At 44.3% G+C, this 27159-nt stretch overlaps 1 protein-coding gene across 2 annotated transcripts; it reads right to left on the minus strand.

Annotated features, from left to right (window-relative positions):
• Positions 1 to 107: 107 nt before the first annotated feature.
• Positions 108 to 26398, minus strand: PSMD11 (proteasome 26S subunit, non-ATPase 11). Of its 2 annotated transcripts, none has more exons than XM_072644961.1 (14): positions 25857 to 26398; positions 23878 to 23979; positions 19634 to 19758; positions 13571 to 13642; positions 13018 to 13075; positions 10505 to 10699; positions 9217 to 9361; positions 8079 to 8139; positions 6116 to 6178; positions 4606 to 4731; positions 3754 to 3789; positions 3472 to 3523; positions 1900 to 2042; positions 108 to 1775 (listed from the first exon to the last, which is right to left on the minus strand). In XM_072644961.1, exons 1-13 carry the CDS (start codon positions 26032 to 26034, stop codon positions 1900 to 1902), a joined length of 1356 nt encoding a protein of 451 aa, XP_072501062.1. In that variant the 5' UTR covers positions 26035 to 26398; the 3' UTR covers positions 108 to 1775. The 2 variants fall into 2 exon arrangements, with proteins under 2 accessions (XP_072501062.1, XP_072501063.1); XM_072644962.1 differs by lacking the exon at positions 25857 to 26398 and adding an exon at positions 24901 to 24991.
• Between the last annotated feature and the right edge of the window lie 761 nt (positions 26399 to 27159).

Consider the following 27159-nt stretch of genomic DNA (forward strand, 5'->3'; position numbering starts at 1 on the left):
GTTTGGGCTTAATATCTCACCATGAACCCTCCCTCCTATCTTTTTCTGATCCAGATGCTCAGAGCTGTCAGGGAATCAGGTTTCCAACACTCAAGAAATGACACAGGTTGAAAAAAAAATTCTTTTTATTGGAACTCATCTGAACATCAGATATACCTGGTGTTGGTTAGCAAGAACCGTTTGTACATTTGATATTGATGGTGCCAAAACCAAAACAGTGACTGGACACGAGAGGGACTATTAAGGAAATGGGAGAGGTGATGTTAAGAACAAAAAGAAATGATTCTGGGGAAAAAAGGGGAAGAAGGGAGGGGAACGACAGAAGATGGAAAAATATAGCCAGTCAGAGATTAAGTGAAGATGCAAAACTGGGTACAACAAAATCCTTTTACAAAATATAAATTTATTAAGAAAATCTGGGTGAGAAAAAGGGCCAGAAAGTCGGAGAAAGAGAAGGAAGGAGAGAAACAGAGAGAGAGAGAAAGGGAGAGGGGGAGGCAGAAGAGATGAAAAGAGATTAGACCAGAGAGATAGAAAATGGACACAGGTGAGAAAGATGAGAGGAAGAGGAAGAGAATTCAGCACAACAAAGATGCAGAAGCTTACACTGCCCAAATGGCATTAAAACCTTGCTGAGTAACCTCATCATAAAACAAAACATGCTGGAATACAGTGCTCCGCCTTCCACCAATTGGATTTTCAAGAGGTAAATAAATAAGCTCCCTGGGAGGGTGACATGAGGTTCAATTGAAACCCCACCCCCACTCCACCCCCCAAAAAATGGTTACAAAAGAAAAAGAAAAACCCTAAAGACACCCCCACAGTCTCATTTCCAATGTTCATTGTTTTAAAAAAGGAATAAATCCATTTGACAGCAGGAGAGGGGAGTAGAAGAGATGGAGAGAAGCTGGTGGATTTCAGAACAGCCTCTCTCCACCACGCAGAGACTGCCAGGAGAAAGGAGGGGAGGAAGGAGGAGACATGGGACAGCCTCCACTATCGACTGGGGTCTTGGGGTGCACCAGCGGCAAAGGGGGCTGTTAAAACACTGAAGTCTAGTCTAGTTTTCTGTTCGAGTTTTAAAAAGAGGAAGAGCCACATGCACAGCAGGCCCCGGGGGTCTGGAGGGTCTGCAATGATCCCTTGAGTGGCCATGATGGAGGCCGGCTCCAGGCCCCAGCAACTGGAGCTGCCAGGCCCTTCAGGACAGGGTGCTGGAGCCACGTTCTTGGGGGACCAAGGGATGGGGAAGCACAGCAGGGGAAAGAACACTGAGATGCCTCGTTTCCAATAGAAAAGAAAAGATCAGTCTACACACACCGTCATTTGTTTTGGTTCAGTACAAACAGAATATAAAGTTGGCTGCTTTGGACGGTCAGCAAATATCCAATTGACAAGAGGAGGAGAGAGACAGCCCGGCGGATGAAGCCTGTACCCTGGTGGTTGGCCATGATGCCCGCCTGTGTGGCCCTCTCCCAGGAGGCAGAGAGCACAGCTATTAGGTAGTGTAAGCCTTTTTCTTTTTATTTAGAATAACCTCTTTTTTTTCTTTTTTTTTTTTTAAACAATATTCCCCACTCCCAAGTTGGGCCAGTAAAGATTACACGGAAACTGGCACACCTATCGGCTGGAATACAGATGCACCGAATGAGGAAATTTAAAAACTTTCCGAGCGAAAAGTAGAACAAAAAGAAAAAAAATCTCCTAGCATTTTCCCCAAAGGTTTCACTCTCCTGCCACACACACTCTCCAAACGACAGCTACCAAATCCAACTCTGTAAGAGAAGACAGAGCAGTGTCAATCGGGGAAGCCGCAGGGGCACAAGGAGGAGGCATTTGGTCTCGACAGGCAGAAGACAGGACACTGTCACTAGCCCTGGTCCCGGAGCCTGCACTCACCTATGTCAGCTTCTTGGCTTTGTTGTAGAGTGAATCCACTACTTTACTCATATTCTGAATCGTCTCCAGAGCGGCTTCGTAAGTTTTATCTACTGGAGGTTCATCAAAAATAATCAGGACTCCCTCCCCCTGGTCCAGGATCCCTGCAGGAAAGACAACAAGGGCATCTAAGGTAAGAAACATGGTCCATTATGGGGAGTTTCCACATTAGCAAATGAGTTACCTCTACTTTCTCCAGAAATGGGGGGAAATATATACACTCACACCCCCCCACACACATATATGTATATATTCCATTCACACTGGCCTTCCTGATGAATACTAATCAAGCATACACACATTCAGTATCTTACGAAATCAATAAGAAGTGGGAGAACCAAGCCAAACTCTGAAGTCTATTCAATACAATAATGAAACTAACCATGGCCTTGTCAAAAAATCCGTGGGACAGCGTGCTCAGAAATCATACCACAAACTCTCCTCTTTGCCAAATCTTTACTGATCTATCATCTACAAATTAACCCAAAGCATTCTTGAATGTTCAAGTTACAGAACACCTTAGGATGAGACGTATGCTGCTGTTGTACACTATCAGCCACTTCTACTCCTTTCCAATCTTTCACCACATTCTTTAAGGACTATGCCTCGTGACTGCACTGGTACAGGGAACTCCCCTTACCAATGCCAGTTAGCACCTTCTCTGTCACATATAATCTTAGAGTTGCCTCTGGAGGGACTGAAGTGACTTGCCCTGAGTCACGAAGCCTGCACAGCTCAGATTCTGGACTTGAACCCAGATATTCCTGGCTGCAAGGCTAGGATGCCTCACCATGGACTGCAGGTGATGTTGGGGTACATTAATGGAAGGGCTGGACCTAAGGGGCTGGCTTTTTTTGTCAAATTCTTCTGCAACTTAAGCAGCTATATTTGTACCCTTCTGCCTCAGAAACCTCCCCAACTTCCATCATTTATATAAATACTTCTTTCACGTATACCCACCCTGCCTTAAGACCAATCAAGTTGGCAGCTTTGGACAGTCAGCAAATATCCAATTGACAAGAGGAGGAGAGGAATACTGCCTTGAACCTTTCTTGTCAATACTCAAGAAGACAAGGCCTTCCCCAAAGAGCCAAACAGAATGTAGACTACCTTATAAAGTATTATTGGGGGGAGGGGGGAATCCACCATTTGATACACCACATCTGCTGCTACTCAGGGAAAGCTAAAGCATATAAGCCTTTAAAAAGGCAAAGGGAAAACTTGCTAAGTAATAATAGCCCCTACCTCACAAGGTCGTTGTGAGGACCAAATGAGGTAACATTATGTAAAGTAGTTTCAAAACCTTAAAGCACTTTCTAAATAGCTTCTACTACTATTATGAAAAGAGCCCTGGCCTCATTTCTAAGCAGCAAGAGAACTCAACTGAGGACCACAGGACGGGCCCCCAGGGTTCCAGGACAGGGTGGGGCCCAGACACAGAGGGATGGACAATCTGGACACTGACAGATCACAACTTTTCCTCTCAATTCCTTCCCTTACCCTTTTCCCCCAACTAACTGTTCACTCACTCACCATGAAATTTCTTGTCAAGAATCATCTGTGACAGTTTCCTTTCCACGTCGGCCTAAGATCAAAGAACAGGATTAAGGAGACACGTCTCCAGACACTAACCAGATGGCCCAAGTTTGTATATCACAACTAAGAAAAGGCTAAAGCCCATTCCACACGTCAGCATCAGCACGGAGAAGCCAGCTCCTTCTAGGGAAGGACCAACCAGGCACAAAGAACCCATTCCCTTCCCACACCATAGCCCTTCTGCCAAGGTGGCTTCAGGATTCCGCATATCTAACTTACCTTAGAGAGTTTGATGAGACTGGATATATGTTCAATCTAAAAGGAAAGGGAAAGGCATCAATACTTAAGAACAAGCTTGTGCCTTCAACGAGAAGAAGAGGGCAGGAAAGGGGGCTAGAGGAAGAAACTGGACAAGACCGATATGGTATCTCTTGACAGCTCTATTTTCTCATCTCCAAGAGTACTACAGAATTGGACTATCCTAGGACTGTTCTAGGCCAACTCAGGCCTCTCTTATCTTGTGGGCTTAGTGATTCATCATTCAGTCACCCCAGGAGACTGACTAACTGGGAGAGGGGCCCCCAGAGGAATAAAGCTTCCCTCACTTCAGAACAAAGAGAGGAAGGCCTTGGGCACTGCATGTTCTACTGAGCCTCCAATTAAATTGTTCATGTGCATGTGTATGTCTTCCTCTAAAATATAAATAGGAAACATTTCTCCTTTATACTGTATAGTGAGTGCCCTCCAAAAAGGTAGCAATAAAGAATACAGCTCTCAAGAAACAAGGATGTCACCCCCTAAATACTCAAATATCCAGCTGGCCAGGGCATCATGTCTAACTGAATCCTCAGAAGCCTCTCTATATCTTTGCATCAGTCTGGCCACACATCACCCTTTCCCATCCTCTTTTTCTTCAAGTGATACAGTCAGTGACTTCCTATAACCACCAGAGCCCCTGATACAGATGGTATGCCAAGGCCAAAAGCTACCATCAATGGCTTAGAGTCTGGGAGCCCTGAGAGCAGCTGGAGACCCAGGTGTCCATGCCTGCCCTCCATGCCATTTGACCCTGCGTGCCTTCTGCCCACCCTGGTCCCTCAACTGCCTGCTCTCCTTAGAGAAGAGTTTTACCTGGACTCTGGAAAAAGGTTCAATCACCCGTATCAGATTCTGTTCCAATAAGTTATCATACAGCTTGGCCAGGTGAGTGTTGATAATGGGGTCATCCCGGAGTTCTACCCGGTAATCTGTCAGTGCCTACAGGAGAGATGCAGCAATAAAGAATGGCAATGATCATTGCTACCTGCTCCCATTTGGTTTAGATGTCTCATTCCACAGGATGGGAAATGGCCTCTAGGCAACCCAAAGACAACGACCATGGGGACACCCCTTCAGAAAGGCTGGGTGCAGTCCTCCCAACAAGTTCTCTTCTACCAATGTAAATATTTAATATGGACATGATGTCTCCCCACTCCAACAGAATTTAAGCCCCCTGAGGGCAAGGCCAGTTCCATTTTTGTCTGTATTCCCAGGACACAGCACAGGGTCTAGCAGGTAGTATGCACTTAGTTAAGTGCTTGGGCTCATGGGGCTCAGCCAACTTTTCAAGGCCAATAATGGCAGTCCCTTACGACATTGGAAGCTCTTTTACAGAATACTACCTTATGTGGACAGGGCTAAAGGTCTCAACCTGACTGCATTGGCACAAGGAACTCCAGAGGAAACACTCTCCACCGATGCAGGTCACCCAGCACCTTCACAGAGCACTAGGAATTCCACAGAGTGTGGGGTGGTGGGGATAGGGGTATGTCCTTGAACCCAGATCTTTCTGACTCTGAGGTTGCCTCTCTTCCCTCTGCTGTCTAATATGTATACAGGATGCACTGGAGTTCATTTTGAGGCTCAAACGCCTCTCTCTGCCCATGTGGACACATTCAAGTTTCTTCTTTTATCCATCCAAGGAATAAGTCAAGCACTTTCTGGAGCTAAGAGACCTAACAAGGGGCCATGTGAAGTGATGAAGATAATTACTGAAGTAAAATGAAATGGAACAGAAAGGCTTAGCCTGTGCCTGAGACATCCTTTATTTCAAAAGATTTTTCATAACAAAGATTAACTCTTAAGAAACTTCTTTTTTGAGCATTTATTCTCTAAAAAAATACAAATTACTTTCATTTGAATCATTAACTGCTCTAGCCAAGAGAAGTTTTAAATTCTGGATTAAGAAAATGTATTGGCATCATAATGGTACCACCCTGGTTTCTTTCAGGATAGCAAACCTAGAAGCAGATGCCAATTTATCCATAATTATTAAAGGACAATTTTTCTTTTCTACTGCAATCGTTCAAGTCCATTCTGTTGTTCTGCAGTCACATCTGACACTGCGTGACCCCACGTAGTTTTCTTGGCAAGATGTTAGAATGGTTTTGCCATTTCCTTCTCCAGCTCATCTTATAGATGAAGAAACTGAGGCAAACAGAGTTAAATCACTTGCCCAGGGTCACATCACTAGTAAGTACCTGAGGTGGATTTGAACTCAGGTCCTCCTGACTCCAGGGCCAGTGCTCTATCCACTACACCACTAGCTGTTCCAAGTCTATGCCCACCCCTTAATCCAGTCTGGTACTACCCAGTAGCTCACCTTTTCAAAGTCTGCCAACGATCGATTCTTGCTAGCCTGAGCCACACATTTTAATGCTTCTGTCTGCAAACAAAGAAGAAAGAGCCATGGTGATGTTTCTGCACGCTCACACACACTTGTCCAAACACAAATCTCTTGGGTTTCGCTCTTCTACTTCTTTTGGGCAGTGTGATTTCCATACAACTTTTGACTACAAAGAATTTAGCTTTCTTCACCTGGCATAATAAGAGAAACCTGACACTGACCTCAGCATAACTAAGAACACAAACGACATGTCCACCAGTTCCCTATGATCGATGGTCTTGGGTGACTTATGAATACATAGATAGAGCTAAAAATCAGAACAGTTCTTTTAGCAGAGGGAGCAGTTTATTCTCCAGTCAATCAAAGACCATCCCCAGGGATGAAGAGGTCAGGCTGTTCTCCAAAGATTGTCCTTATTCTGCAGGTGCCTTCTAGATTTACACCACAAATTCTCTTGGGGACAGAGGGAACTCTGGGTTTGGTCCAAGGTCAGGAACATTACCAGTGCTACCCTAGCTGCTAGAGAAGGTACTGGAAGGCTGACTCAGCGGCAGCTGTCACAACTAAGGAAATCAGCTGTGAACAAGGTCCAGTGCTAACAAGTGAATATTTATGTTACTTGTGCAAACAGCTTGATGTTCTTGTCATAGGAAACTTTAAGGCTGGTAGGTATTAAAGGCACCTACCTACCCACCCATAAAGTGAGTCAAAGTATTTGTTCTCAGCAGAAAGCTAATATACAAGAAATGGGAAGGTGCTTTTCATGAAAAGGTTAAAAATGATTCAAGATATTTTTTTTTGCCCTGAAGCCAAATCATCTAGAATAAAGGATCAATCGCAGAGAAAGAACCTCCTCTTGACCAGCCCAGAAGCTCACTCTATCAATTTTTGTCCATCCCTTTTGAGTGGGGGCGTGCGTATGAGAGGAGAAAAGGAAGAGAGAGGAAAGCTAAAGAAACAGAAGAGGGCATGCTCAGTCCATTGTACTGAATCTGTGTGGTTTACTGCCAATAAACAGTAAGCATATTGAGGCTTTCACCACTGTAATAAAGAATATGGTTGTGGCCAACATTGGAAGCAGCTCTCAAAGTGTTTTCCTGATCAAAAGTCAATTAAAGTTCTATGTGGAGAAGAGGAAAAGTTCTTTATTATGGCATCTGTGCTTCCCTAGAAAGCTAAGTGCTCCCTATGGTAGATCACCTTCAGCTGTCTTATTTGTCTTTGAACTCAAAAGGACAGAGTTGTTCAATCTAAGATGTAAGTGGGGGGATGGAGAGGCATAGAAGCAAACTTGAGAGTACAATTTTAACAGAAACCAAGATTCACTTTTCCAAGAAAATGATTCATACCAACTCTAGCATTAAGCTACTTTAACCAAGAGCAATCCAGTGTCACCTCTCTTTTTTAACCACTCCCAGCAAAAAGGTACATACTAAATTGTACTGGCAGCTTCCCAAGCGGTACCAGCACTATTTCTAGGAGTTTGCACACACAGTACAATGTGCCAGGTCATGGGGTCACAGTAGCATCAGTGAGGACTTAACAGCCCACTGGATCACTCTGGAGTCATCCACAATTTCACAGGCTGAACACACAGAGAGACACCATGACCAGGCCACTAAGGCTAACAGCTAGCGTCAGGTAATGGTGACTGGCCTGGTCTGGGGCAAATGCTCATCATATATGTGCCTGTTTCATGACCCCACCACTTACTCAAACTTACAATCACAACAGACCGGGGCCACATTCTTAAGAACACCAGACTCTGGACAAGAACTGAAGAGAAAGATAATGGCTTGAGATTGGGGGGGAAGGGGAGTTGCTGAGGGAATGAGAAAACATGGCACCAGCCACATTTTTTAACCTTCCCAACTAAGTATGGGTTAGTTGAGCTCTGAGCCTGAGGAGGCTCACCAAGAACACAAAAGCTCTTTCCTACCTGCCTCCCTGCATAGCGCAGTGCAAGCTTCCCACTCACTAAGGCTTGCACATCTTCTGGCCTGGAGGAAAAAAAGAGACACCCTTTCAGTAGGTCACTCACCCTGCTGAACATTCAAAGCACTGATCCTATCTGAACAGTAGCTCCCCCTGAGCCCTAGGTGCAAAACAGATCCCTAGACTCACAATCTAATTGTTCATTACAAATGCAAAGGAGCTTCTAGATTTTTTATGACTATTTCTCATTGCACTGTTACAAAGAAAAAAGCTTTAGAAAAAACAAAAGTAAGATACAGGTCAAATCCAATTATATCAAAATTGCTATAAAATTAAGTATTTAGTCCCAAATGATAATGGCTATCTCAATGTTCAAAAAAATATTAAATTTCAGTAGAGCAAAGTATTGGATAGTCTCTTGGGGCTTTTTAGTAACATTATTTAATCAGCTATCATACTCTATTCTTTACTACATATACTCCTTATCTCAATTCTAAGCAGTGTGAGCCCACAACTTCTAGAAAACAGCCCATGTGAGCTCAGCTTAGATAACTATTACAGAATTCAGAATTGGAATGGTCCTTGGAAATCATCTATACCAGTGGTTTTCAAAGTGTGGTCTGGAGACCTCGAGGGATTCCCAAGACCCTTTCAGGGAGTCCATGAGGTCAAAACTATTTTCATAATACAAAGTCATTTCATTTCTAATATGGTAAATATCTATAGCTATTTCACACAAACAAAACTCTTTGGGGGAGGTGGATTACTCAATAATTTTTAACTGTATAAAGGAAGCCTGAGATCACAAAGTTTGATCTAGACCAACCCCTCTCATTTTACTTAGGAGGAACCTAAGGCTCAGAATGGGGAAGAATGAGTACTTGAACTCAAGCCCTCAAACTCAGTATTCACTGCAGTCCCTTACCCAATGCTCAGCTGCCTCTTGGGCAAGCTGTCTACCATGAGAAAAATTTTGTAGTACGGATTTTGCTAACAGTTTTATACACCTGCCCACTAGGCAGGCATGCCCTAAGCAACAATAGAGGCTGCTGAGGGCATGTTAAGCCCGTTCTCCTTGTCCTACCCATCCCCCCACCCCCAAATGCAGCCCCTTTACAGAGCCCATCAGCACAGGCACCTACGTGTTGAGCATGATTTTGCAAAGCAGCATGTACTTCAGGGCTGTGATGGCCTTGGGGCTGTCGATGGAGTCATAGCCCTCAAACGCCTCATAGAAATAAGAGTACGCTGTTTTCCAATCCTTCTCCTCTGCTGCATGGATGATACCTATACACAAAAGGGGATTCAGAACACAAGGAGTTCACTCAGCTTCTAGGACTGCATCAGTCGGACAAACTGGTACTTCCGCTAAAAAGAAGTCTATAGAAAAAGACTGGTAAATTTTAAACATTTAGTCAAATTTAGTTAAAAATGGAGAATGTGACTTCCAGAACTGGTGAACATTGTCTTTTTTCAAGTCATTGATAAATATGGGACAAACTGGAGAAAAATTACACAATCACCACAACTCCCGGTTAGCCTGCTGTGTCTTTGATGATTTTTTTTTCACTCTATAGACAAGGTGAGACAACTGTGTGACTGACACAAAAACAATGCTAACCAAGCAAGGAGACATCACTGGTACATGACATCCACAGGTGATCTGTTCAAGCAGGGCCAGCCACGGCTCCAGCTGGTCACTACAGACCAAGAGCAGGGTGGTACTCATGCTACTACCCACCCAGTATCTCTGAGCACGGCCCTACTCCCCCAATCTGGTTGCTTCATGCTGACGGTTGCCACCTTGAGTCCTTTGGTTTAGTACACAGTATCAGGCCTTAGGTCTGCACTGGGCAAAAGGCATTTTTCAAAAGGTCTCAAAATTATCATTAATCTGAGTTAAATGATCCTGGGATAGAGATGTAACTATTCCAGCAATTAAACAAGGAATTAAAAATGAGAGATTAGGAATTTGTTTTAATCTTGGGTGTGTCAAAAGTTGAACCAAAGCTAGAATTCTGGGATCCACCTTCTAGTTTCCTCCTCTAAATGTGAAGTTCGTTGGCTAATCACTTATGAGCACTTATACTACACTGGTCATATAAGAGGTGGCAGATGCCTGCCTAGATAGTCAGGAAAGGCGAAATAATAAGTTCCGTACAAAATAAATGCTTAATGAATTTTTTTTTTAACTTAAACTGAATTGTGAAGTGCCAGTGCTCCTCAAATAATAGTCAAATCAATTAGTCCCTCTTTCCCTACATTCCACAAAGACTAATACCCCTGAATGGTAAATCAAAGTAAGAAAACAAGGCAGGATGGTAAAAAGTTCCTTTCCCCAACCATGGAAAGTATGAGAACACATCAAAAAGAGTTGCATCATTGAACATGCATGACAATGGTTCCCCAAGGCAGAGAAGAGGCTATTACCTGACTGCATATCCAAGGTAGCCTGTAACTTAGGAGGGCAGTAAATGGCATTTGCTGTGGTTCGAGCAGACGTTAAGGCAGCTCTCGCTTTGGGAAGGTTGCTCAGGGCATGGTATGTTTTACTCTCCAAGAGCTGTACTTCCACCAGAAGGGCCTTGTCATCCATCTTTTTTAACTCTCTCAGCAACTGAGAACCTAGGGCATAAGATGCATGGTAACATTAGAGTCCTTTCAAACAATCACATGTTAAATATGGATTAAGCGCTGCCCTCTTCCTCCCAAAGAAAGTTCTTCTTTAAGCACAGGCCTCTAAGGAGTAGGGGATCCAAAGACCAAAGGTTCCACTGCACTCCCCTTCAGTCACTGTTCCACTGACCTCTCCCCCAGGCCCCAGGAGTGCATTAGGAAAACCTCCTCATCCTTCAAGACCCCATTGGCCCTGGAACTCCATTTCATCACTGTCCTCTACTTCTCAGCTAAGAGGGTGGGACTCTGGACTACAGACCTCCCCTTAAGGACAACAGCTGAGCTCAGAACATCTCTCACCTGGCTGCACTTCTCTACCAGGTCTCTTTTAAACCCCTATGTCTCCTCAGCACAGGGCCTGGCACAGAGTAGGCACTTAATGTTTAGTGATTGAGTACTTAGTATACGCACAGCACTGCCCTCAGGGCTGCAGGGAAAACAAAAAGAATTAAGATGAAGCCTTGCCTGGACCCCAAAGCAGAGCTACTAGGCCCATAACCTAGAAGAGGCATGTAAGGAGATTTTAGCTGAGATGAGGGATGCTCTCTGGAGCACTCTGTATTTTCTAATGACAACATGAACTCATGGACAGGCCCATCCTATGATTTAAAGACAGTGGGAATGTTCACATGTAAACATCAGGGCAGCACTCCTTGAACCTCATCTGTCACCCCACCATCCTTAGACTACATGAGAGAACAATGGACCCCAAGGCCAAGGTGAGAGGAGCTTCTCCAGGTATTTGGTGTCCCCTCCAAAGGAACCTTTCCTTCATCTAAAAGAAGAGAACCAAATCCCCACAGGCAAATCTGGGGCCTGAAACCTTCTGGCATGAACAGCTTTGGGGGCAACAAAGCACTGTCCAAAATCAGTTAAGAAAGAGGCATGTGATGTACATGGAAACACCAACTAGGTAACAAAGGGGAAAGTGTACTGAACTTGAAAATAGGAATGCCACAGTTAAAAATCTTGCTTCAAATACTTACTAGCTGTGTGATCCTGAGCAAGTCACTTAAACCTGCCTCAGTTTCCTCATCTGCAGAATAGGAATAATGGCACCTACCTCCTAGAGTTGTTGTGAGGATCAAATGAAAAAATATAAAGTGCTTTGCAAATCTGAAAGCCCTATGTAATTGTAGTAGCTGGGAGCCTATAACACCAAAGTGAGGGATGGTAGGGACTCCATGGTCTTTCGTGAAATCAGGAGTTGCTGGGAGCCTCCTTAAGGTGCAGTTTGCTGGTTCTCCAGATGGTGAGGAGTAAATCACTTTACTCAATACTGCCTGGCCAAAGTGTCTGCTCTAATTCTCAAACAGTCAGTTAACCAGGCCACCAGTGATAACTAGGCCATAATGGCACAGAAATAAGGAGACATCACAACCAGTTTTTTCTCCCTACAATCCCAGAAGCTCTCTACCTACCCAGTTCCCTGGTTCATTTTCCCTGACCATCAGTCATACTAACTGTAAAGCCACAAATACAATTCCTTCAAGAACAGCTACTCCCATTTGACTTTGCAAGAGGCCACTGAATTATGGAAAGCATTCTTTTCTATCTAGATTTAAGATCAGGACTCTAGAGATGAAAAAGACCTGAAAGGTCATTTTATCCAACCACTCACTTTATAGCTGAGGAACCTAATGCTCAGAGAATTTATTAAGTGACCTGCTCAAGGGCATACAAACTATAAATGGCAGAGGTGTTATTCAAACCTGAATCATCTGACCTCAGTCCCAACAATCTTTCCACTACCATCACTACTCCCTCTCCTGTGAGAAGTCACACACTTCCACCCCAGAACCATAAGCATGTAATGCTAACATGCAGAGTGCATGAAGGTTCTGTGGATTCAGCACTGACTATATAAGGAAGAAAGGAAAGGAGCTCCACGTGAGGGAATGAGCAAAGATTCACTTAAACTTTGCCTCATCAACTTGTTGGTTTCGTGACCCCAGCAAGGTGGAACTTTTTTAAAAACACAAATATGGACAGAGATGTTGTATTACAATCTCTAGTAGAGCACTTACAACTTTAGACGCCGAGATAATAGTAATGTGAAAATTAAAGATCCACATTCAGTAAAATTCAGTTTTTACAAAAGAATCAGCCTTTGCTTCTCTAATTTGGGTGAATCAGAATGCTAATCATTGAGATCCCTAAATTAAGAAGGTTAAGGTGAAGGGGGTCTCTTCAAATTTTCTGGAAAGGTTACTACATGTTACACTTTGAACTATCCTGAAGTTGTTGCTTTCTACAAGATCACTTACCCAACTGTAATGCTTCTTGGTACCTCTTGGTATCAAAGTACAAAGACACCAACCTTGCCTGAAAAAGAAAAATGTGACTGATGTGAGGGAGGGAAAAGTTGGAGAAGGGAACCCAAGACTGAGAGTCACTGAACTGCTAACGATGAGTATGTAATTCCTGCTGGTGACACTAATTCCAACCTGAGAAGTGACATGATCAACAGCAACAACTCATAATGTGCAGGATGGTTCACTGCCTGATGAGGCCACTATAGTAGCAAATTGAGGCTGGACAGAGCATCTGGTTGAATACCTGAACGGAACTTCTTGAACTTCTAAGTAGGAAAGGCAAAATCTTTCTTTATCATGTGAATTCAAAGAGGAGAACCTAATCAAGTTAATCACTTAGACATTCCTCACAACAGACCATCCTGTTACAATCTACAACTTTCCCAAATAAAGGAGACCTGGGTTGTTTTTAAAAAGAAGGCAAATTTCTTTTGGATATTCAGCAAAGATATGAGATCAAGTCTGAGCACATATGATACCTATGTCATGTCCACAGGGCACATACCTCCAGAGCCTGACGTAAGAAAGTCCTCTTCTCGGATTTGGCCCATTCGATGCACTCTAAGCATAGCTCCACCTATAGTGGGAAGAGAAAACACGAGCAACAATCCTAAGTCCTTCTAGTCCCATCATAGAGTACACCCAACTTGTAACACTAGTTTGAGGGGCAGGACTAAATACCAGTACTATACACTGTTATATGCCTTCTAGTCTCAGTTGCTACATATAGTTATATTTAGTCTACAGACTATTCCAAGGTGTGTAACAAGCTATGTTACAATGCGAGCCTACTATGTTGTTTTTGTTTTCTAAACATCAAAAGTCCTGGTTAAATAGTAGTCTTCTGGGAAATGGACAGTTACAGAAGCACACCAATTCACTTGGTCTCCCTCTACTGCTGAGGTCCCTTTAACAATATCAGTAAGAAAGGTCTTGAGGTGGTTCTGAGGAACCTTTTCAAAACTGACAAGCCATTAGATATTTGCAATGAAAACCTAAAGGAACAATGTTCTCTTCCAAATGTCCACACACAGTGAGTAAAGAGCAGAGAGTCACAGTTCCAACATAAATGCTTTTGTTTCCAACAGCTGTTTCTAAAACTCAAAAGGTCCAGCTGGGCAATTTCCCTTTCAGATTCTGGGCAGAACAAGTAGCCAATTCATGGGCACTCTTGTGGACATATCAAACTTAGCTGTTTATTAAATAGATTGAACAAAATTTCTAATAAGCTTACATCCAAAAAAGGTTTTCCAAGTTTTATTTAAGTCATCTGCATTTCTTGTTGCATCAATTACCCAGGCAAACAAAGAAGTGACCTTGCCAAAGGAGGCACATTGAGGCAATGTTGGAAGGTAAGTAATTCTTAACCAGTATCTAAGAAGCAGATGTGTGTTCTAAATATTGGCATTTGAAGAACTACAGTAGCTGAACCTATAGAAATTCAGACACAAGAAAGACAATACTTAGCATGCAGAATGAGTTTTAGGACCCAAGGAAGAAAAGAGAGGTCTTTGGATCTTACCATAAACACAGAGACTCTTAAACTGCACAGAAACAGGACCAAAAACAGAGGGTCAATGGTTATGATGCTGGCCCTATTTTTAGCATTAAGTCTTCATTCTATCAGTTTGGTTCTGTTGTATATCACAACTCCTGAGAACCAACACATAATTGCAGACATATAGAGAGGAAAGACCTCAGCAGAGAGGCTAGCCTTATCTAATAAAATAATTTCTCACTGTATTGGGGGATTCAGGAAGAACCACTAGAAGGAGAGAAACTCTCAAGAATAGATCCCTGCTCCATCAGCCTGTTTATTGGCCATTAGATCACAGACAGAAGACTAAATTTAGTAAATAACTGTGACAGTTTAAAAGTTGTATCTGTCCTTCGTTTTCAAAGAGGACCATGACATCAGGGAAATGAAGACATGACTTGCAGTTGACTTGAATTTAAGTGAGGGAGAGTTGAAGTTTAAGTGTTCAATACCATTGTACTCCCCCAGCAAGATGAGATCAATCAAACAGCTAGAGGCTGGTCACTGCCTTAAACTGATGAATGCTTAAAGAATTTTTCAGAGCCACACAATCCTCAATTTCTAAAACCATCACTTCAAAAAACTATCAAAATGAAAGTCTGATTCAGCAAACCTAAGTTACACTCCCACTCCTGCCCTCAAACAAGAGGAGCTCAACACATACAAAGAGACTCCCTCAAACCCCAATATCCTAATTGCTCAGCTTACTCATTTCCCATGACCTGCTCCTCCCCACATCTCAGCTACATAAAAAGATGGCCAAGAAAACCTTTGATCACCCATAAGCATTCCCATTTCCACGGTCATGAAACTCTGAAATTCTTTTATCTCATCATCTATTGTCATTGCACCTTTCCCTCTGCCTTGCAACTTCTAACTTGTCCTCATCCTCACTGTGACCTCCAATCTCTTCACTTCTTAGTTCTTTCCCAATCCATCACCCCTACATTCTCCTTGTGTGGGATGGCTCAGGTCCCTACATAAATCAATTACTCAGAGGCCTCTCAAAGTGATGACAGAAAAGAGATTTATTTGATTCTCGAGAAGCGGGGCTTACCTGCAGGAGTAGGAAAGCCGAAGACAAGGAAAAGGGCAGTAATTTATATAGACCCTAATGCAAGTCCCTCCTCCCCCCCTCCACTGACCATTATCCTCATTAGCTGAGAATATGGTCTTACATTCTAGACACAAAATCTAACCAATCCCTTTTGAAATGAAGACATCGAGGAATTATGTAAGTTTTGTCCAATCATTGAGACCCTAATACACTACACAGTTTTATATCCTTATATGGAACTATTCTTTTCTAAAAATATTGTAACCTTGAGCCTTTAGGCCTTACCTCACCCCTGGGAGAAAAATTACAATCTGAGGAGTCTTCACTAAGTCTATCCCACTCATCCTCCTCTCCCAATGTTGACCCTTTGATGACCCAGTTCAACTCTACACTGTTCCCTTCTCTCAAGCCCCCGGCCCCTTGATCTTACTGAAGATCTTGCCCTGTCAACCCCAGACTTGGATTACTCCCACCACCACCCAGGCTTTGCTCATATTTACATGCTACCCAATGAAGCCAGAGAAAATTAAGAAACTGTGCTGAGTACAAATTTATGTTACATAATCTCAACTGGGCCCTCACTGAGCAAGGCAAACCTATTATATGTCCCTAATCAAATCTCTCTCTTCCAAACCTTTTCATCCCCCCTCAAACCTTCCATTGCCCACACACACACTCACAGCTGAAAACCCTGCCTCACAGTTCACTGAAAAAATTGAGCCTCTTCGCTCCTCCCCTCCGCAGCTCACATCACTCAGATGCCACCATCCTCTTTCACCCCCATCTCACATGAAGACCCAGTGATGCAGGCACATGTGATTCCATAACATCCTGTCTAATCTTCAATCTGTTCCTGTGTACTGGCTGCTTCCCTACTGCTTACAAACATGCCCATGTCTCCCCCAGTCCATCCAAAAGAAAATAAATTCTCATTGGATCCATCTATCCCCACTGACTCTCATCCCATGTGTCTCCTTCCTTTTGTAGCTAAACTCCCTGAGAATACGATCTATAATAGGTGCCTTGATTTCCTTTCCTCTCACTCTCTTAACTCTGTAATCTGGCTTCCAACTTCATAATTCAATTATAACTGGTCTTTCCAAAGTTACCAGTGCATTTTCTCAATTTTCATCCTTAATCTGCTTTGGAGCCTCTGACAAAACTGATCACTTTCTTCTGATCTTACTTGCTCTCTCCTGGTTCTCCTCCTATCTATCTGACTGCTCTTTCTCAGTCTCCCTTTGCTGGATCTTCATTCAGGTTGTGCCCACTAATGGTAGATGTTGCCCTGGATCTTCTTCTCTTCTCTATCTATACTATTTCACATGATGATTTCATAAACTTCTATGTATTCAATTATCATCTCCATGCAGATGTTTCTCAAATACTATCTGGCCGCTCTCTAACATCCAGTATCACACATCTCTAACTGCCTGTCAGACATCCAGAACTTTGGTCCCATAGATATCTTGAACTTGCCATGTGCAAACCAAACAAATATTCCTTCCCCTAAACCAGGCCACATGTGGCCTTCTAGGTCCTTGGGTGCAGCCTTTTGACTGAGTCCAAGTTTTACAGAACAAATCCTTTTATTAAGGGAATTTGTTCTGGGAAGTTTAGATTCAGTCAAAGGGTTGCACTTATGGACCTAGAAGCCCACATGTGGTCTCAAGGTCTCACAGACCTCTGCCCTAAACCCTCTCTTCTTCCTAATTTCCATATTACTCAAGGGAATAGCCCTCTTCCCAGACATTAAGGTTCACAACTTAGGCATTTGTTATCCTCAACTCTTCTTTCTTTGTCACTCCATTCCTATATCCAAATGGTTGCCAAGTCCTATCAATTCGACTTTCCCTAATATCTTTTGTAGGTGCCTCACTCTCTCTTCTGATGTTGTTACTACCCTGGTGCAGGCCCTCATCACCTCACACCAGACTGTCAAAATAACCTGTTGCTTGGTCTACCTGCCATAATTCTCTTTCTACTCCAGTGGTCACTTAGCTGTCAAATTGATCTTCCTAAAGCACAAGTCTGACTGTCACTTTTCCATTCAATGAACTCCAATGGCTCCCCTACTACCTTCAAAGATCAAAAAAAACAAACTCCTCCTTTACAACCTGGGCCCTTTATCTCTTTTGTTTCTCATACCTTCCATCCCTCCGCATATTCTCTGCTCAAGCTAGACTCCCTGAAGTTTCTCACACATGATACTCCTACATCTCCAACCTCCAAGCATTTTCAAAGACGATCCCCTATGCCTGAATTGCTTTCCCTCCTGATCTCCACCTCCTAGTGTCCTTCAAGTTTCAGCTGAGGTCTTACAGCCCAGTCCTCACTCTCTGTGCCTTCCCCCTGAGACGATGCCCGATTTACCCTGTATATATCTTGTTGGTATGCAGTTTAGATTTTTTTTCCTCCATTAGATTGTGAGCTCCTTGAGGGCAGGGACTGGCTTTTGCCTTTCTTTGTATCCCCAACATTGTGCACAGTGACTGGCACATACTAGGTGCTTAATAAATGCATGCTGGCTAACTGAACGAATGAATGAATCACACAGGAAAAGACCAGGTTATAACTCAGGTAAGAAACCTCCCCTCCCAACTGGTATTAGAGGAAGTCTTAAGCTCATTCAACAAGTGCTACCCCTTCCAATGAGTCAGCTCAATGCTAAGAGGAGAAGGTCAAAGATTCTAATAAAGGCTTAGCAAAAGCAAAAAATCTCACATCAGCCTGTGTGATTCTGCTGTGCAAGGTCCAAATTAACATTGTGTTTAGCAGTCCATCAGCCTACAGTAAATTCTGATATTCCAAATAAACAATACCACTTAATCAATGAAAAGAGAATAGAAAAGGGTCATTAAAAGTCAATGAAAATATGATTACTTCTAACATTGCTATTTTTATCCGAAATTAATCAAACATATTTTAATACCAATATCTAAAAAACAAACATCTAAGAGATTCTGTAAATGAATTGACTTTTTACAAAATAGGGCCCTGACAAAATCAATATAATTGAATTTGGTAATTAATTATTCTAAAATTAATTTTTCTGAGTACCTGACACATTAACTAGAATTTAGAAATGTCACAATAAGAAATCAGATAGTTTAAAAAGTCAGGAGTTCAAGATGAAGCCTTACTGGTTTTAAGCATTCTACAAATCTTCCACCATTGATACCACAGAACTACGGCCCTATTAACTGATGTGACTTTTCCTTTCTCTCCCATACCACAGAAGTGACAGCTAATTTTAATTCATCTTAACAACTCAGGATCACTAGTCACAAGCTCTACCTCCATGACAGACCCCAATAGCATCAGCTCTACAAAAAGAAACCAGTGGCTGAAATGAACCCACAACTGCCTGCTGCACAATTTTTGCTTTGTAACTTTGTAATTTTTCACTTCCTTCTCTTCAAAATGAAAAAAAAAAAATGGCAGTCACCTTTGGAAAAGTCTGAAAAGAGGATCACTGGCCCCCAAAAGTCTAATTTCATTACAGCCCTTGGTCTAATTTCATGGACAAGAACGCCCATCACTCCTATATACACACACAAAGAAAGATGTTTGATCCCCACTAAAAGGTAGAGCCAAGGTGTAAAATGTTTCAAAAAGATACAATACAAGAGTTAATTAGTGTTCCCAAGGAGCTTTGTGACAGATGATGAAAGGTACCACAGAAGCAGAAAACACTACAAAGGCACAGCAAAATACAATACCTCAAAGACAAGAATCTGGTTTTGACCCTGATGTAATGAGGATTCTAGGGACCACTGGCAATCTCCACTTACAAAGCCAAGCATGGAACAGACCCAAAGTATCAAATACCCTGTAACAAAGGGAAACTGATGTGATCAGTCCCTAGTCTGCCCTTCCAGTTGTCTCTTCCACAACAGCACCATAGTTGAAGCAAACAGTTTCAACAAAACTGGCTCTCTCTTTGTTTATTCCCTGCAATCAATGTGACTCACCTCCTGCCCTGTGGCCGCTTCCATGTCAAGGAAGAGGTCCAGCAGGGATCGGACCAGACGGGCTGCCTTCGCCTTGCTGATGGAGTTCAAGAAGGGTCGCACATATTTCAGGAGCCCCCCAAGCTCTGTATGTAAGGCAAATCAGAAAGGAGAAAACTGTCAGTCACTCAGGATGTAATGCAAATACCAGTCTTGATGACTTGATTTCTCCATGGCTGTTCTTCCTGAGCTCTTCTACCCTGGTCACACATTAGGGAGATTCTGTCACCTCCCCACAAGCTTGAAATGAAATGTTCTAGTGGCTGAGTAAGGAAGGAGCTAAGTAGATGGCTTGTCATTTTAAGTCTCCCACTTTTATTAGGTAGTTTTTTCAGTTCCACCCCACCTTATTGTAACAAAGCCCAATTTTTCAGGGATGGGCTGGACTGGATGGTTAGCCCCTATGATCCTTTCTACATCTGAAATTCCATGGATTCTCATCCTCTTTCGGGAATACCACTACACTCTCCCTGGTTGTCTTTGTTTGTCAACCTTTAAAGAGCTATGAAATCCTTTCAAAACTTCATAATTAAACTACTGAACATAAGCCTTCTTAAAATAATGATCTGTATTATCAAAGTTACAAGGGAAAGTTTTTCTTAAAAAAAAAATAGATCAAAGCAAGAGTTTTGCTTGTAAAAAACATGAAACTTTGGAAATGGTTCAACCCCAAACCCCAAGAATAGTGGTCTTTCATTTCAGTTATACTCCCAAGAGTCTACAGAAGTCAAAACTAAAAACTAACACCTTCTTGATTACTGATCCAGGGGATCCAGAGATCAAATGATGAGTCCTCAATTGAAGTTTCTCTCCTCAGATCAAGAAAAACCTTGCCCTTTCACAGTTCAGGGACATATCTATTCTTACCACTAGGCCCTTTGGGTCCTCATTAGCCAAGACTTAAATAGCTAGCATATGCTAGCTATTTAAATATTGTGTTAGTAGTATATCACAATTACATATTGTATTGTAGTTTATTAGACACTACCAAGACTTTGCAAAGAAAGGCCAAGACTCCGATTCCTCCAAATGCCTACCTACTCTGCCCTCAGTAAGATCTGCCCCCTTAACAGTCCTTTCACAACCCTCACTACTGCTTTCATGCTTTTGGTCATAACGCTCCTCCCACCTGAAATTCTAATGACCTCTGGGCCACTTCTCTATAGCCTATCAGCCCTCAAGACCTGCCCCAATTCCTGCCTCCCCTCAGGTCTTCCTAGATGACTACTCCAAACACCTCCCTCCGCTAATTTCTGTTTTGGTTTATCGTCTGTACCACACAACTGAGTGCTTTATTATAGAGTAGCCCACTCCTAGAATTGCAAAGGACTTCAAAAGTAATACAGTCCAGTTTTTCATCCAACACAGAAATCCCTTTCCTGACAGTCAGTAAGCCTCTGCTGCATATTTTCAGAGATTGGGAATCACTAGAATGGTGTCTCATTCCAATGCTAGACAGTTTTTATGGTTAGAAAGTTCTTTATATTGAACCAAAAATCTGCATCCTTATAATTTCTATACAATTTGTCCAGTTTTACCTTAAGAATAAATTGATCTGTCCTTCCATGTGACAGACCTTTAAGTATTTGAAGGCAATTAGGAAGTTTTCCCCTCTCATCTCCTCTCTGCCCGGCTACAGCTCCTTCAACCTCTCCCTCATATGACAATTTTCCACACCACTCTCTGGATTCTCCAGCTTCATAATGGCTCATTTGCCACTACAATACTCCAGATGTCTGACCAGCACAGAGTACAGTGGAACTAAAACCTCCCTTGAGCTAAATTTCTTTTCACACACCTAAAACTCAGAGACCCCAAAACTGCACTACCATTTTTAACAGCTAGGTCTCACTGCTGGCTCATATTAAGCCTACGGTCAACTGACACCGCTCCCTCTTACCCCCAAGTCTTTTTCACACAAACCACTAAATAGTCTTTTCCACATTGACTGAATTTATTAAACCTAAATGTAGGGCTTAAGCTTAACCAGGAATTAATGTAGTCTTGTTTGATTCCACCAACATTCCAGTCTCAGAAGATTCTGATTGCCTTCATCTGCCATATAGATCTCTTTCCCAACTTCCTATTAGAAGTAATATAGTGTTGAAAGAAGAATCAAGAATGAGTCGGGTTTGAATCGTGCCTCTGACCAAGTGTTGTGACTAGGGCAAGTCACTTAACATTGCTCAGTCTGGTTCTTCCTTTGTAAGAATGTAAGGGTGTTGTCAGGGACAAATGGGATAATAAAGGTCAGCAATAATGGCTTAGTACCTCTCAACCCTTCTGAGCCATATTCTTTTTTATATTCCTTAGCAACAGAAATTATAGCTAATTTTTCAAAAATATACTTTTCTGAAGTAAAACATACATGTCTGACCACCATCCCTTCCTTTGAAATGCTGACCTCCACAATGGCATGGTCACTTTCTCCCAAAGTTCCTGTCATTTCCCGATCACCAAACTTTGTTGGTCAGAATTAAATCCAAAGTAGCTGCTTTCCTCAACACTTCTTCGACCTTGTGGGACAATGATGCTATGTAAAGCTGATACATAAAATACTGCCTTGTTCTCTGATGGATTCACAGATGCATCTAGTCTCCCAAAATAGATTCTAAAATCTTTGTAGGCATGGAATGTGTCACATTATGTGTACCTCAAATAGTAGTAGGCACAGGATTTCATAAGTACCTATAGAATTACTGATGGAAAAGATATGGTTCTTATCTTCAAAGAGTTCAGAATAAAAAGAATCTATCTGTACACACATCAAATGAATAAGACTCATAACTCTGTTAGGGGCATAAGAGTATTTATCAACATTCACCAAACTATAACCCCAGAAACAGCAAACTTTCTAGCAACCTCATTCTTTTCACCCTTCCCAACTCCACAGGTCTTAAGCATCAGTGATAGTGAGTGGGATGGATGAGATAAAAGAAAGGACAAAAAACTTAAAGGATCAGTTACAATCTTTTCCAGTAACTCAAAACAGATAAACCAAAAGCCTTTCTCACTTGCCGGCCTCCATAATGATTTTTTTCACAAAATTATTATTTTAATTATGGTTTAATTTTACAAGTATTAACATCAGTTTGTGTTCTTTAAGCTCAAAACCAAATGAATGCAGGGAGAAGTGTCTCAAAATCAGACAGAAGCTGGTATAGGATTAAAAATTTCTAACAGACAATTCTTATAACTGAAAACTGACTATATAAGCACAGTCCAATCACATTCAGAATAAGATAGAAATTTCACACAAATGTACCCTGTAGATTCTTTTGTCTTATAGCCATCAAAGGGAACTGCATTTGTATGAAATGAGCTCTGTTCTGCTGCAATGTACTAAAAGTATCAAAATCAAGGGAATTTGCCAACTTACAGTATCAACTTCTAAGCACCGAAGTATGATCTAGGCAAATTACTAACCAAGTTACCTCTTTGTCACTTCTTTTTTTAAAGGGATGCCAAACTTTCTTTAAAGTTAGCAGCACTTGCCTGATTTGACTCTCCTAACTGTCTAATTCTACATCAGGAACTGAGTAGGACTTTTCAAACTTCAGTCTGGGAAAAGTACATTCCTAAACAGTAGCAACACCAATCTTTTAGCTCCAGAGCATACCAGGACCAGTGCCTGCAGCATCTCTCAATGATCTAGAATTCTACCTTGTACAGGATCTGACAGCCAATGAGCTGACTCCAACTGCAGTGTCAGAGCAGCAACATGCCCCAACAAAGAGCTTCAGGAAAGCTTTGTCCAACTATATTCTTAATCATTTGGGACCAGCGAGGATAATGAGTCACACAGAAATGCAGTCCCAGCTATTTTACAGTCAGGGTTAAAGGTCCTAAAGCCCATCAGACACACACCAAGGTTGTTTACTAAGATCACCAAGTACTCCTGATCAGCATGTGAAGTCCCAGAATAGTAAAGACACTGGAAAAAAGTCATGGCAAAGGCAAAACAGTGACTTGACAGTTATGATTGTAAGAACTTTCCCCAGAACAAAACTCTAACCTGAGTTACTGTCTACATGATTCCTGCTACAGAGTTCCCAAACTTATCTGGGAAAACAGAACACACCATATGACCGCAGAACTGAGTCATGTATAACTTCCTGTGTACCATCATAGTACACATAAAATGAAATTGTAAGCAATGACTTCTTCCTGAGCCAAGAGAAGGCATCAGAGTTTGTCTCACTTACCTGCAGCCTGTCCAGTCTTGGCCAGAAGTGAACCCAGTTCCAGGATGCTTTGCTCTTTGACCTGAACCGCCTCCTCATCATTTTCCTGAATGTCACGCTTCACTAGGAGAAAAATAAAAAACCCTCCTGAAATTCTGAACGAAAACTGAGACCCAACACTCTCAGCAAATTCAACCCGAGCTCACTTCACTCTTAACTACCTAACAAAATGAGGAAGGTACAAATCAATTTAAACTAAAACTTAAGGAGATGTACTATCCCAGGATCAAGTGAAAATTTTAAAATTGCAACACTAAAACAGTGTAAATTCTAAACAAGGCTGAAAGATAATTCAGGTCCAATTTATATAATGAAAATAGGCTGGATACAAAGTTTAACTCTGGAAAGCTGTTTAAAAAAAAACAAACCAAACCTTTCTTATGTTCCAAAAGGAAGTCCCTTTTCTTCCCCCCACTCCGTGCAATAATCAGAACACCAGCTTGCAGCAGCTATCCTTACCCATGGCCACAAATTTATGTTGGCCAAGATGGGATAATTAAAAAACCATTTCCTACAACATAAAACTATGAAATATGCTCAGTATAATCAACATCCCAGCAGACACCAAACTATAATCAAAATGCACAAGATACTTAATATTCTAAGATCAATAGCCTTAACATAAAAAAAAAAGCAGTTCTAGAAAGTCATTTGTTAAAAAACAAAACAAAACAAAAACAAGTCAGCCTGTAAAACACTAATCAAGATTCAGCGCCCAAACTATACAACACTTACTGAAGAGAAGAGGGCTTTGGTTTCAGCCTGTGCTAAAAACAACGTGATGCTTTCTTCACCAGAGCAGAACAAAAAAGCCCAGTTATTGATAAAAAGTACTATTCCCAAACTATCAACCAGAGAATGATTGGTACCACCGGTCACCACCGATTTCGGAGGCTGCCATGACTTGACAAAACTAAGAGGAGATGCCCCATGATGGAACAGGGGAAAAGTGCAGCGGAGAGTCACTCCGGGTCTCAAGTTTACCTTCTTCCCGGCCCGTGGTCATCGCGATCCCTCCCAAACCGGTCTCCTACGAAGCCCAGGGAAACCCCAAGATCGGAGCGCACTCTGGCTCAGTTTCTCCACAGAAGAAAAAAACACACCTGAAACTGCTATTGCTGCCATCCTCTGAGCACCCTGAAAACAGGGCGGAAAACTCACAAAATAACCGAGAACGCTCCGGAGTTGGGAGAACCTGGGTTCGAATCCCACCTCGGACGTTTACTACGAGGTAACCTGGCTGCCGAGGCCTCAGTTTCCTCTTCGGTTTAAAGAAGGGTCGGCCGACCCGGGGCTCCAGCTCTGGGCTTTCCTGGGGGGCAGAGGGGGCCCCATGCCCCACCACTCACTCACTCGTCCCTCCCGTGCCCGGGGCTCAGGATCCGGCTCTGCCCCCCACCTTTGGCAGGCCAGGGGCACCTTTGTCCTCGGTCCCCGAAGGTGACCAAGCGGAACCTCCGTAACCGCTGGGCTACTTGTTGCACGATGAAGCCACGGTCTTTGATCTCGGGCACGGGGCAGCCCTGGCGGCGTCCGCGGATCGCGGGGCGCCCGGGGCCCGGCCGGCCCGGAGGACTCGGGGTGCCCCCGGAACCGCCGAAGTCACGGCGGCCGCGCGCGGGGGGAGGCCCTCGGGAGCGCGCGTCCGTCCGTCCGTCCCAGGGTCCGTCCCGCCAGCGGCCTCGACGGGGCCCCGGGGTGAGTCAGCAACGGCGCCGGCGCCCGTGCCTCCGTCCGCCCGTTCCCCCATTCGTGCCTCCCTCTCCCCGGGCAGAGGCGGCAGCGACGCGGCCTGTGCCCCGGCCCGGCCGAGCCCGGCCCCCTCACACACCGTGAGTCAGCAGCGGCGCCCGGAGCCCCCGGCCCGGCCCCGGCCCCGGCCCCGGCCCGCGCGCCCAAGCGGCGGCAGCGGCCGAGCCGGGCGAGGGGCGGGCGCTTACCGATGGAGTGCAGGATGTCGATGGAGGCCTCCCGGTCGGTGCTGAGCAGGGACTGGGCTCTCTGGAACTCCACCGCCGCCGCCGCCATCTTACCACCTCTCACACCGTCCCCGGCCGCCGCCGCCGCCGCCGGAAACACAAGCGCGGCCGGCCCGCCCCCTGCCTCCCCGAGCATCATGGAAGTTGTAGTCCTTCCGCAGGGCAGGCGTCGGGTCCGGCCGGGGGGTTGTGAGAAAGTAGAGGGGAGGGAGGGAGGGAGGGGGAAAGGGGTGGGGCGTGGGACGGCGCGAGGATCGGAGGGAGAAAGGGAGGGACACCAGTGTGGTAAGACGGGGGGGAGCGAGGGAGGGCAGGGTGAGCAGGGCCTGGGGGCGGGGCGAGGAACGACGAGGGGGGACGCGAGATTAGGGAGAGGGGAAGGAGACGCGAGGGCGAGGAAAGGAGGGAGGGAGGAAGCGCCAGGGAGGGGGAACAGGAACCAAAGAGAGGGAAGAAGGAGGCGGGGCGGGGGAAGGAGGGACGGAGGGGGCCTCGAGAGCGAGGGAGGGAGGGCGGGGCGAGGGAGAGGGAGGAAGTGCTCAGGAGGGGGGGCGCTAACGAAAGAGGGAGGAGGTGCCGGGGAGGGGGGGGCGCGAGTGAGGGGGGAAGGGGGCGGGGCCAGGCACGGCGCGAGTGAGGGGGGAGAACGCGCGAACCCGAGCGCGGCGGCCACGTGCGCTTGTGGAGTGAGAGCATCTCCGCGCCGGGCTGTCCGCCTGCCTAGCCACGGGCGCGTCCCAAAAGAACACCCGCCAAGTTGGGAAAGACCCCAGAAGACGGTCCCTGCCTTCCAGGGACGGGGGGGCTCATTCCCGTTAGGGGCAGCCCCTTACCGACCCACCCCCTGCACCACCAAGGAGGGCGATGGGAGCTTTTACAAATTCACAATTAAAGCAAGTGCCAAGTCTCAGGTCAGGGAACGCCAAGGTGCCTTTTTTCCACCAAAGTTCACGGAAGTCTGCCTGGGGGTCCGTGGACCCCCCTTCCCCCCAGTGCCGCACTGCAACTGGGACCAGTTACCCCTACCCCCCGCCCCCGCACCAAACAGGCACTTGGCCCCCTCCCCCATTTCTCCCTGCGCATTCCACCGAAACCCCATCCTTCCCCAGCCCCAGTCCGGGTACGTCCCCTCCTTGGTCCTTTCAAGGTGCCCAGCCTTGGACCTTCAACAGCATCCTCCTCTCTCGGCCTCTCCCCCTACTCCTCAGCCTCCTTTCCTGGAGCTCCCTCTAGGCCATGCCCATTAATGGTGGGGGTCCCCCAC

Source organism: Notamacropus eugenii, chromosome 2 (assembly GCF_028372415.1).
Source record: "Notamacropus eugenii isolate mMacEug1 chromosome 2, mMacEug1.pri_v2, whole genome shotgun sequence".
Lineage (NCBI taxonomy): Eukaryota > Metazoa > Chordata > Mammalia > Diprotodontia > Macropodidae > Notamacropus > Notamacropus eugenii.